The sequence below is a fragment of the Chinchilla lanigera genome, unplaced genomic scaffold (genome assembly GCF_000276665.1).
Source record: "Chinchilla lanigera isolate Chin_1 unplaced genomic scaffold, ChiLan1.0 scaffold00035, whole genome shotgun sequence".
Taxonomy (NCBI): Eukaryota; Metazoa; Chordata; class Mammalia; order Rodentia; family Chinchillidae; genus Chinchilla; species Chinchilla lanigera.
The window spans coordinates 1,634,081-1,645,163 of NW_004955436.1; the positions used below are offsets into that span (position 1 = coordinate 1,634,081).

The 11,083-nt window shown below is 43.2% G+C and overlaps 2 protein-coding genes across 2 annotated transcripts in view; one reads left to right on the forward strand and one right to left on the reverse strand.

Moving 5' to 3' along the window:
- Positions 1-1,316: 1,316 nt before the first annotated feature.
- On the forward strand, positions 1,317-6,909 carry Asf1a (anti-silencing function 1A histone chaperone; the record flags this gene model as incomplete). Its single annotated transcript, XM_005389126.2, is given in 3 exon segments — positions 1,317-1,432; positions 5,024-5,200; positions 6,302-6,909. Coding segments are annotated over 3 exon segments (506 nt in total), but the record flags the coding sequence as incomplete, so codon positions are not given.
- Positions 6,910-8,256: 1,347 nt separating this feature from the next.
- Mcm9 (minichromosome maintenance complex component 9) overlaps positions 8,257-11,083 on the reverse strand; it is a 19,026-nt gene continuing 16,199 nt past the window's right edge. Inside the window, exon 7 of the mRNA XM_005389125.2 lies at positions 8,257-10,201. Within this exon, the coding sequence (XP_005389182.1) occupies positions 10,056-10,201 (146 nt within the window). The 3' untranslated portion in view covers positions 8,257-10,055. The remainder of the gene's footprint in view (positions 10,202-11,083) is intronic.

The following is an 11,083-nucleotide window of genomic DNA, read 5'->3' on the forward strand; positions in this document are numbered from 1 at the left end:
AATGCCGGACCCTGCCACTCTGCCGCTCCAGCTCTGATGAGACCGGGGCTGAGCCTCAGTGGCAGCGTCCTGGCGTGTGACAGTCACACGCTGGCCTTGCTGGCCTCCAGAGCTGGGCAGGACCTGGCTGCGGCCCTCCTCCCCCTTGTTCTGCTCCAGTCCCAGCAACCCCTTCCGCCTGCTTTACATGCAACGCCTGCTTCTACCTCTGTGCTGCTCTGCCTTCTGACTGACCCTTGCAAGGCTGCTTCCCCAGCTCCATCAACACGTACAGTAGGTTCCCTGTGAGGCGCCAGAGGTAGGAAGCTGCACCTGGAAATGGGCTAAAAGCTGGAAATAGAAGTGGTCTTCGTCTAGGATAGAGACGTGACGTGATAGGCCCTCAGAAAGTCACTCCTGACTTTTACAGGAAGTAGAAACCTAACTTTCAGCTCAGTAAATTGCAGTTCATGATCAGGGTGAATGAGAAATAGTGTAGTACCTGCAGTATTTTCTGTACCCTCCATGTGGGATCCCAAAACTCGCCTGTGGGAGCCTGGCTGGCCCGTTCCCCTCTGGGGATAAGTCTAGAGAGGATCCGCGTTTATAGTTTGTCTTCCACCCCTGCTGAAGAGCCACTGTGCTACTCATCTGTTCTCCCAGAAAATGCTATGAAAGGTGCTCCAGGTCCGCTGGATCGATGACACGCCAGTCCTGAGGTTTCATGAGTGTCTTTTCCTGCTTGTTCCCATCTCCACCGAACACGTATCAAGGATGTATGCCACGAGGGGCGTCACGAGGGGAAGCTCCACTGTGTGCAGGTCGTAACTTGCATCCCCGTCACGAACGTAACAGTCAGCAAGGTGCACCTTGTGGTCTCAGCCACCAGAAGCCGTGATGGTGCCACCGCACTTCTTCATCTGATGAACTGAAGCCCCCACTTCTGAACACTAGGAAGCTCTGCCAGTGATTTTTCTGCTTCGGAGCTCTGCTGATTTGGATCTCAGGGCGACCCTCCCAACGTGTGTTGAGGGGGTTGTTAAAACAGGAGTGGGGGTTCCACAGACAAATACTATGGGAAACACTGAATGGATGTTTCTGAGTCCTTTACTAAAGGTCTCAGAACACTCAAATGGAAGTGAATCCTCAGGACGATGCTGATAGCATTTCAAGTCTGATAGAAGTTTTACAAGGAGCACTTCAGTGCCTTTCTGGATTTTCTGTGGTTAGGAGCCATCTTGCAGCCAGTAAATGGTTAAAGTGTACATTAGCATGAAAGAGTACATTTGGTCATATAATTACTGGTCTGAAATAATGTTCTGTTTTTTTAACTCTAGACTTGGAGTGGAAAATTATCTATGTGGGCTCTGCAGAAAGTGAAGAATATGATCAAGTTTTAGACTCTGTTTTAGTGGGCCCTGTTCCTGCAGGAAGGCATATGTTTGTATTTCAGGTAAGACGGATCTTGATAAATGTGTATGTCAAATGTGTTTCTGAAGACTGTATTTACTACCTTGTGGGTCCTGCCCATTTCCTTCTATGTTAAACCACTCTGCCTAAACTGCTTCCACTTTGATCTGCTGCTGTCATGTTTCACAGAGTCTCTGTCTTAAAGGAACTAGGTTCTTGGTTCTGCAGGCTGAGAGATGTTAGTGTCGTGTTCTCTAGATGCACAGCACACAGCAAGCCTTTGGCTGTATCAAGGCACACATGGTGGTGAATTCTGGGCTCAAAACTTGTGTGGGCCACATTTCCATGATGGCTCTTCAGCAGCCCAAAATACAGATTCAAGACACATTCTGCTGTCTGGTATATCCTGCTAGTTAGGGATGGCCATCAGTAGGAAGAATGACTATACCCGTGACTAATACGCATCTTTACTGTGTGGTTTCAGTCACTAGGAGTCACAATATAACCAAAACAGTATTTCAGCTTCCTCAAGAACTGGTCTAGATTAGCAGGTATGTTAGTGACAGATGTGGGATCTTGGGTCACTACAGTTAAAGTGCAGCAGTTACTAAAGCATCTAATAAGCTACACACCTTATGGAGGACTACTGTCGTAAATCCACTCCTCACTAGGGAAAATCTAATACAAACTATCCTCAGATACCACTGACAGTATTTATTGTTACAAGTATTTCGGCCACAAACACCCATGGAACAGCTTAATCCAGGAAAAAAAAGTCTGACTTCTGCCTGTTTCTTCACTGGGCAGACTGGCCCAATTTAACCGAGTCCTGTGCATCAACCATCTGTCAGAAGGAGGCAAAAAATCAGTCAGATGCACGTCAGCTCAACACAGAATTCAGGATCTTGGTCTCAGAGCCTTAGTCCTTTTTATTAGGAAGCAGAAGATAATCTAGTGCCTCTAAACATGAAAAAAGCTCAAATGTACTAATTAGAGGGCTCAACTACACTACAAATGTTGTCACCTGAGTTGCACAAGACCAGGTGACAGCATACCTGTGGTGGAGGAGGAAGCCCTATGGCGCAGACCTGGGGCAGACCCTAGCCTCTCCGTGTTAGACCCGTGACTTCACTCGGAGGCCCTACCTCCGGGTCACTCTGCTCTTAGAGAATATGGGTAGGATCCTGCCTTGTAAAATGAAGCACTTAGTACTAATCATGGGCACATCTGTACCTGTGATTAGAAATGTTTTTGTTCTTAGCTATAAAGAGGCAGAACTTGCTTTGGTCCACAGCCTGGGGTGCCATACCCTACTGATGATGGCCATGAGCACGAACAAACTCGGGGTGTGTAGGGACACAGAACATACCTGCTGCACTACTGTACAGACTTACTAATAAATGCCTCATTTTGAAATAAACCCTCGTGCATCTTCTCTGTTTCTGCTAAGAATACTATCCTAAGCTTTTATCTTACAGTCCCGTTGGAAAAAAAACTGACTAGCAAATACTACCTTCCAGGGATAGGGAGCTTTCCACTGGTACTAGTGTGCATATTGCCAGGAAGAACACGAAGTGCGAGAAGATTTATGATTCAGGTCACAAGCTTCGCTGTGCATTTTACAGAATCCACCAGTATCAACAGAAAACGCCTAAGGCAGTGACCGTGAACTTCTTAGAGCTTTCAGTGATACAAACAGCCCCTAAGTTTGCTACCACTGGCCCAAAGTATAGTTTCTGTTTTGTGTGTTCAACTGTCTTAGTGTTCTCCTGGTCCTGCCATGATTTCCCCTCAGAATACACACACCTTTTTCCTAAGTGGGTCAGCGGCCAGCAGGGAGACGTGCAGACCCTGCCCAGCGTCTGCCCATCTTCTCCATGCTATGCTGTCACAGAAGACGTGCTTGTTTCTCTGCCTGAGTCTGCTCAAGCTGCATCCTGTCCACTGAGTGAGGGAATCAGTGTAAGGAAAGCCCCACGGTGTGAGGGACTGTATTTCCCATCTCTACCCTCTTCCAGATACACAGGAGTCCTGCAGGCATCCTAGACAAGACCTACGACAAACGGCGTATTTTCCAGGAGATGTTCTCTGGCCTCACCCTAGTGTGTCTCCAAAGAGATCATAAACCCCTTCCGGACAGGAACTGTGTAGGAGTGAATTTCAAAACCCAGGTGGCTCATAGCTGCATCAAATACCAGATGACACAGATAACTGAATGGAACTCCTGCCCTGGATAAAGTGTACCAGTCTAGCAGGAAAGCCTGAAGCATACACACGCTTAGGACGTTGGGCACACACTAGTAGACGATGTGTGTCAAGCAACAAAGACATAAAACAGGAAGCTGTTGATTCTACCTCCTGAGTGAGAACAGGCTTTGCTGGGCATACATGGTACAGATTGCAAGAGATGGATTTTCAGGATGTGAGGGAATTCAAGGCGTAGCAGGGTAAAGATTATCAGCACATCTTGTGTAACTTCCACTTCTGGAACAGGGATGCGAGGCACAGGTACAGGAGGTGTGGGTGGATGGAGATGAATGACAAAGGGTTTTAGAACTGAAGTTAAAGAACTGAGATTTTTATCCCTTAGAAATGGGAATAAGCATCTGAGGTTTTAAAACAGGCATAAAGATACCTGGATGGAACTCCTTCGCTGGATAAAGTGCACAAGTCTAGCAGGGAAGCATGAACAGATCTGTTTCGATGCCAGTGGATAGCAGTGCAAGTGATGGGCTAAGGCGAGGATACTTGTTAGTTTCACCAGCACTGCGGCAAGAAGAGAGGACAAAAATTCAGCCTTGAGAAATGAGACATAGAGAATTAAGACGGAGCTGGGATAGGTATCTTAGGCCTTTCTGTGTCACATATGCCTCACTTGCAATGCTCCCCAGCTAAGCCTTTGGCTGGTGCTCACCTGGCCGAACTGTGCCTTGGTGTCTGGCCACGGCAGGGGAGTGGCTGCCGCAGGCCACAGCCGCAGAACCGGCTTCCCTGTCTGTGGCCTTTACTTCCTCTGGTTCTTTGCTACCTGTAGCTCTCTGGCTTCCCCTTCTACATTCCTCAAGGTTCAGATCGAAATCCTACTTTCCACCAGTGTGGGTTAAACAGCACCCTGCGTTACAGAGCCTGGCAGAGTTCACAACAGAGCGGATCATTAATATTAACTCTGCTGCATAGCTATTTACTCTGTTCAGTCTTATACTCATTTCCTATTAAGAGTATCTGTGAGGGGCAGTTGAGGGAGGATGAGAATGTACATGTTCTGGGCAGAAGAGGGAAAACCTGTAAGAAACACTGGCTGTCAACCAATGGGCTGTGTACTGATAATTGAAGGTTCCTTAATTTAAGTGTGAAAGTCAGGAGTAGAAGAATGAATGAGACTGGATTTGCTTAAGTATTTTATAGAAGGTTTTATAACAAGGAGTGTGTCCTGTTACCTGCCCCCTGAAGCACAGTAATGCACCCCGTGCCAAGCAGCTCCAAATGTGGAGGTGCAGCTTCTCGGGCTCACGCTGTCTATAGCTGCTTTTCAAAGTGAACGGTGCCTGCCCAGTGTCGCCTGCAGTCTGCTGCACTGCCCCCTAGTGAGCTCAGGTATCCGCACTAACAGCCTATCTGTGTTCACTCTCCCTAGGCGGACGCACCCAACCCAGGACTCATTCCAGATGCAGATGCAGTTGGCGTCACTGTGGTGCTAATTACTTGCACCTATCGAGGTCAAGAATTTATTAGAGTTGGCTATTATGTAAATAATGAATATACTGAGATGGATTTAAGGGAAAATCCGCCAGTAAAACCAGACTTTTCTAAGGTAATGTTCTTTCGGTTCCTTTTAGTGACTTGTACTATACAGTGTTTTAGGCCCTTGCTGTTTCGTACGACACTGTGTAAACGGCTCAGACAAAACAGATGTGAAGCCCTTGTGCTACCTGGGCAGGGTGGTCCTTGTTCCATTACCACGGAGAGCCTCCAGCCCTGCTGCTTCACGAGTCGCTGGCGGATAACACTGGGCAGACACCCTGTCCGAGAGGCCTTTGTGTGGCCCTCAGTGAAGCATTTCCTACCCTCAGCCTTTAGATGTGCAAGCTCCTGTCTGCTGGAGGGACTAGTCAGTGTTTTTGTCCAAACTCTTCCTAAAATTGTTGGGATTTTTGTGCTTGTTTTTCATGTGAATGTTGCTACTCTGTATTCTTACATGCTTTCTTCTATCTGCTATTCTTAGAGGTTGAAGGTCCTAGTTATATCTCACATGGTAGGCAGGTTAAATTCTGAGAAGCAAAACTGATGCACTGTTCTCGAAGATACTCAGTATCGTTGAGTTTTCCATGTGGAGCTTATCTTGAAAGCATGCAGAACAAATAAGGTTGGACATGGTGCTCTGTCTGCCAGACCAGGCAAGAGAGCATACGGCAGAACAGAGCTCCCCTTTCACATCACCCGATGGGACGCCTTCCCCCTGTGTGGCGCTTTACCCTGACCCAATTTATTAGTTACATGTACGGCCGCCGTGAGTATCAGAAAAGAGAACTAGAGTGCTGTTTCGAAGAATAACCCTTGTACTGAAAAGGCAGGGAGCCACTAACAATGAGAGGTCATTTGAGGGGATTGCTCATTCTCCTTGAACACTGTTTAATGAAAACATCTCTGACACACCTTTAAGACAAAAAGCTTTTCCTTTTAGGGGTGGGATTGTGAAATATCTGGATGAATTCCCTGAGACACTCTGGTTTTCATTTTGTTGAAATAATTTCTTTTCTATTCATGGTTATTCGTTACACTCAAGAGTGCTGGTACCTTTGTGAATTTATCCCCTTAGGAGGACTAACATCAAGAATCATTTTGTTAAGCTTCTATTTGCATGTGGCGATCAAACTTTCCTAATTTTTATCATTTATACATTTCTTTCCTCCAGCTTCAAAGGAACATTTTGGCATCTAATCCCAGGGTTACAAGATTTCACATTAACTGGGAAGATAACACAGAAAAACTGGAAGATGCAGAGAGCAGTAATCCAAATCTACAGTCACTTCTGTCAACAGATGCTTTACCTTCAGCGTCAAAGGGGTGGTCCACATCAGAAAACTCACTGAACGTCATGTTAGAATCCCACATGGACTGCATGTGACCACCTGCCATCCCTTTAGTACAAATTAAGCTATTAAAAACAGAACTATTTCCCTGAAATTCCCTAAGTACATAGTCAAGACACAATGTGAAGAATTTCATCCTGTAGAAAGTTTGTAAGAAAACCAGTATTTCAGCAAATTGTGGAATATAAATACAACTATTTTTAAGTAATTTTTTTCTCTAATGCGTTATTTTATTTGTTCTGAAACTAATCTGATTAAAGCATATATATTATTTTCTTCTCCTTTATATGTAATTAAAGCACTTAAAAAATAACGAATCTTTCGACTAGATTGTAAAGCTATTTTAGCCTTGTAGACAGTAATCTTTGGACCACTGTTTTAATGGTTTGAACAAAGTTCACTTCTACTAAAAGGCTTCTTCCTGTGAAAACATAAAGTGTGGTTTTGATTTCAGGGGCAGATTTCTATTTGAAATGAAAGGATGCCCTTAAGAAGGGAATTTGCAGTCAGCTATATGCTATCAGAACTGCAGGGTTCAGTTCTATACCACCCCAAAACAAAGCATCTTGTGGCTACCACTACTGCTCATGCTGCTGAGTAGCATTTCCAAGTTATATAACAAACGTAACCTGCTGGCTGTGGTTTGTGTAACAGTTTAGGACATGAGAGCACATGGGTTATAAATCAGTATTGTCCTGTTATTTCAATTTAGGAAGAGCAGATATGAGCTCGCTCAGTTTAGTTGATTGTAATGGTTCATACCTGCTCAGCTGATTCATAAAAATACTGTAAACTTTAAAAGTTCTTATGATAGATCCTCTGCAGTACGTATGTAAAAACCATGGATTTAGAAAGGCATGTCTGCCTTTGTTGTAATAGGTATATTCTCCTGTACGTGTCTCCCTACACTCTTGGGCACACTGTATGACCAAGCGTACACGTGGGGGGCATCTTCTAGACAGCTGTTCCAGATAACAAGTTTTTGAACAGCAGTCTTGGAAAGGACTTCATTAACTAAATGCACCAAAAGGTTTTTCTTTGATGAAAGCTAGGTATTTCCTTTAAAAAGTTTCTTATGCTCCATTAAATTCAGGGCAGACTATTTTCATTTAACTCTTGCTGTTAACAAGACAGCCACATCATACAGGTTATGCAGTGCCTTCATATTTAAAACTTTTATACTGCACTTTTTAAAGCTTTCATTTTAAGGAAAAGGCATTTGTCTAAATACAGACACTCAGGTTGTACATATTTTTCTGTCATTCTAAAGTGAATTTATGAAGCAAAGTTTTGCTGTTATACTTTAATATACCACAGTTCATAGATTTTTAAAGTAAAATATGTCTAAGCATTAAAGTATATAAAGAAAATCTAATTTTTGTCTAACTGCAATTAAAATGTTAAAATATCAAAGTGAAAATAAAAATAATACTTTTCAATAAAGAACTCAGTGATTAATATAGCAGGAATAAGATAAGTAGGTATCTACAGATCAAGTAAGGTATGTGCTTGTTAGAAATAAAACATACATAACCCAAATAAAGTAAAGCAATTCACTGCTAGAGTTTTATTCTAATTAATTTATAAAGATCACTGTAGTTACATCAAACAGTTAGGTTTTTATATCAATTTGTAAACCGATAACCATTTTTCCTAGAAGTTTGGGACTTAAAATGATTCCTTTTGGTTTTCTGAGACAGGCTCTTGCTATGTAGTTAAGCCTGGCCTTAAACTCACTATGTAGCCCAGGATGGCTTTGAATGCAGGTTGATCCTCCCATCTCAGCCTCGTAAGCACTGGGATTACAGGTATGTGCCACCATGCTTGGCTCATTACCTTTTTATCTTAAATTTTATGGCTATATAAGACAACTTTAGAGCATGACAAAATACAGACTCAGATTTTAAAAAGAAAGAAGCATATACTTTTCCCATTTAGCTTCATCTTCAGACACTAAATCAGAGAGAAGGCTTCAGTCTGTCCCTCCCCACCTTGATGGCATTTTAAGGAATTTTGTGTGGGGAATATAAACAGGCACATATTACTTTGCCATGAAGACACAGGAGAGTGGGCTGGAAGGAAGGGAGAGTAGCATTTGGACAGAAAAACAGCCAAGTCTCGGGGAGCACCATGCATTTGTACTCTCATATCCTTATGCGACCCTAGGGTTCTGTTTTAAAATTGGTGGTTTCCAGTTTTACCAAGTTGGCAGCAGTTTTCAGAGCTTTTTATCTAATCCATGGTGTGAAATAAGCAACCCAAGTATATATTTGCATTAAAAATCACGAAAATGCTCCCTTTCATGCACTCTTACGTATACGGTACAACTCCCTATTGAGTTGCAGTACAGAGGCTGAAAAAGGCTACCCTGGTCCTTAGGGTGGAAGAGAAGTAGCAAGAAATTTCTAGAACTACACAATTTATACTCTACCAGCCTCATCTCTCATATTCAGATTATGATTCCGCATACAAAAGAGCTACCACACTTAGACAATTTATTGACACTGAATTAGCCACCATTCACCATGAAATGCCCCAAGTGGTCTGCGGACTCTCCATGCAATTACTTAAGCATTCCCTGTAATCACCGAGGAAACATCTTTATTTCTCATTGCTGACACCATCTTACCAGAACTCTAGAACCCTGGGTCATAACAATTTTAAAATGTATGAAGTATTCTTTATATATTCTTGTCTATTTTCCTTCCACCATTTGTACTTGGTCCACACCTCTCAACTTACAAATCCCTTTCTTGTCACTGTTTGTTACAGACTGTCTGGTCACACTTATCTTCTAACACCTGAGAGTACTTACACAGGACCAGTAGTTATGGAGCATTTTCTGTTGTATGACCAATTTTAAAGTATATGCTGGTTAGAAGTTTGAACATAGGCCATGGAAGTTTAGTTCCCGTAAGCAGAAAATTACATACCTAGAATGTGTGAACCCAACACCTCTCTTTAGAAGAAATGGAGAAATATGACTCCAATCAAAACTAAAAATATAAAATGGCATCAAAACACATTTTTAAAATGAAACTTCACAAATTCCCTAAGTCACCTTAAAAACTAATCTTTCACCTAGCTACAAAGACTTTCACCATCTGCGCTGAAGAGTCTACACTGTGAAGGAAGCTCCCTGCTGCGGAGGGAAGGTACGCTGTCCAAATGCCACTGGCACACCTCTGCCTAAGAGCCGCCGGTGCTGGGATTCACCCGTACGAACTCATCACACTCTTCGCCACTAACTAATGTTGTAAAGTGAAATGTCCCCCATCCACTTTACTGTGATGTTCGGTTTGCTGGGTTTTCATAAAATGCCTGATGATGTGTATATTTCCTTGCATAAATACGTATGAAGGTAATTACAGAAAATGAGAAAAATTATAGCATCATTTAAAATTCAAACAAACAGAAGTGAAGACAGACCTTTTAAAATATTTTCTCAGAACTACAAAAGCAACATTACATATTTCCTTCAATTTTGGCAGTAATTCTTAAAAACTTAGCTTGAAATTTATTCTATAGGTATTTTTTCATAAAGAGAAAAAGTATTACGTTTATAGTAAACATAAATTACTTGAAGCTGTCACATAAAATACCTGCACTGGTGGATCCAATTCCTGCTGTCAGCACAGACCTTGGTGTAATCTTGGCTGCATATTTGAGGAACTGGGATTTCCCAGTGCCAGGATCTCCAACCAACAGAAGATGAGATTCACCTGGAAAAATGTAACTATGTAGTTTTTACATTTCTACAAAAGGACCCACAAATAAATATAATCAATCAAAAGATCCACTTGGAATGCCCAATTTAAAAATACAGTGCCTGTTAAATTTTTAAAAATTATTACAGTAAAGGACAGATCACCATTAATCACCCTCAAAATACTTGTGATATTGGGGCTGCCTCAGTCCTAAGTCAGTTCAAAGTGCTGACCTTTCATGGCTGTAATGGTTGGTTGTCAACTTGAGAAGGTCAGGTTAAGTGACTCAGCAGGGAGCCAGGGGGCCACTTTGTAAAACATCCTGAGCCTGTGCAAGAGGCGGGCATGGAGACTGTGAGCGCGACACCCAACCGAGGACAGGTAGCCTGCTTACAATTAAGGGCGGTAAAGAGGCTTGCTCTCCCCGCTTTTTGCTCTTTTTGCCTTTGCTGTCTTCTGCCACCATGAATGGTTGCCCCTCAGCCACACCATGCTGCCAGGGAGCCAGCTGATGAAGGACTGAAACATCTATGAACCGTGAGCTAAATAAACCTTTCTTTCCTTAATTCTGGGCGTTAGGTATCTCGTCTCAGCAAGGAGAGAAAGACAGTAGTCAGCTTGACTTTGGGGAAATGCCAGAAGTCACGGGGCTGATGAGGAAGACGGACAAGAACCGAGCATCGGGTGTTTAAACAGCCTGATTTCTGCTGGATGGCACTTGCAGTGCCAAAACTATTCACCATATTTTTGATCACCCCACAGATTCATGAAAGACGACTTTCAGAGCTGCTTCACAAAGTAGCAAGAATGGGGGGCTGGGGATTTAGCTCAGCAGCACAGCGCCTGCCTGGCAAGCGCAAGGTCGTGAGTTCGATTCCCAGTACCGGAGGGGCCGGG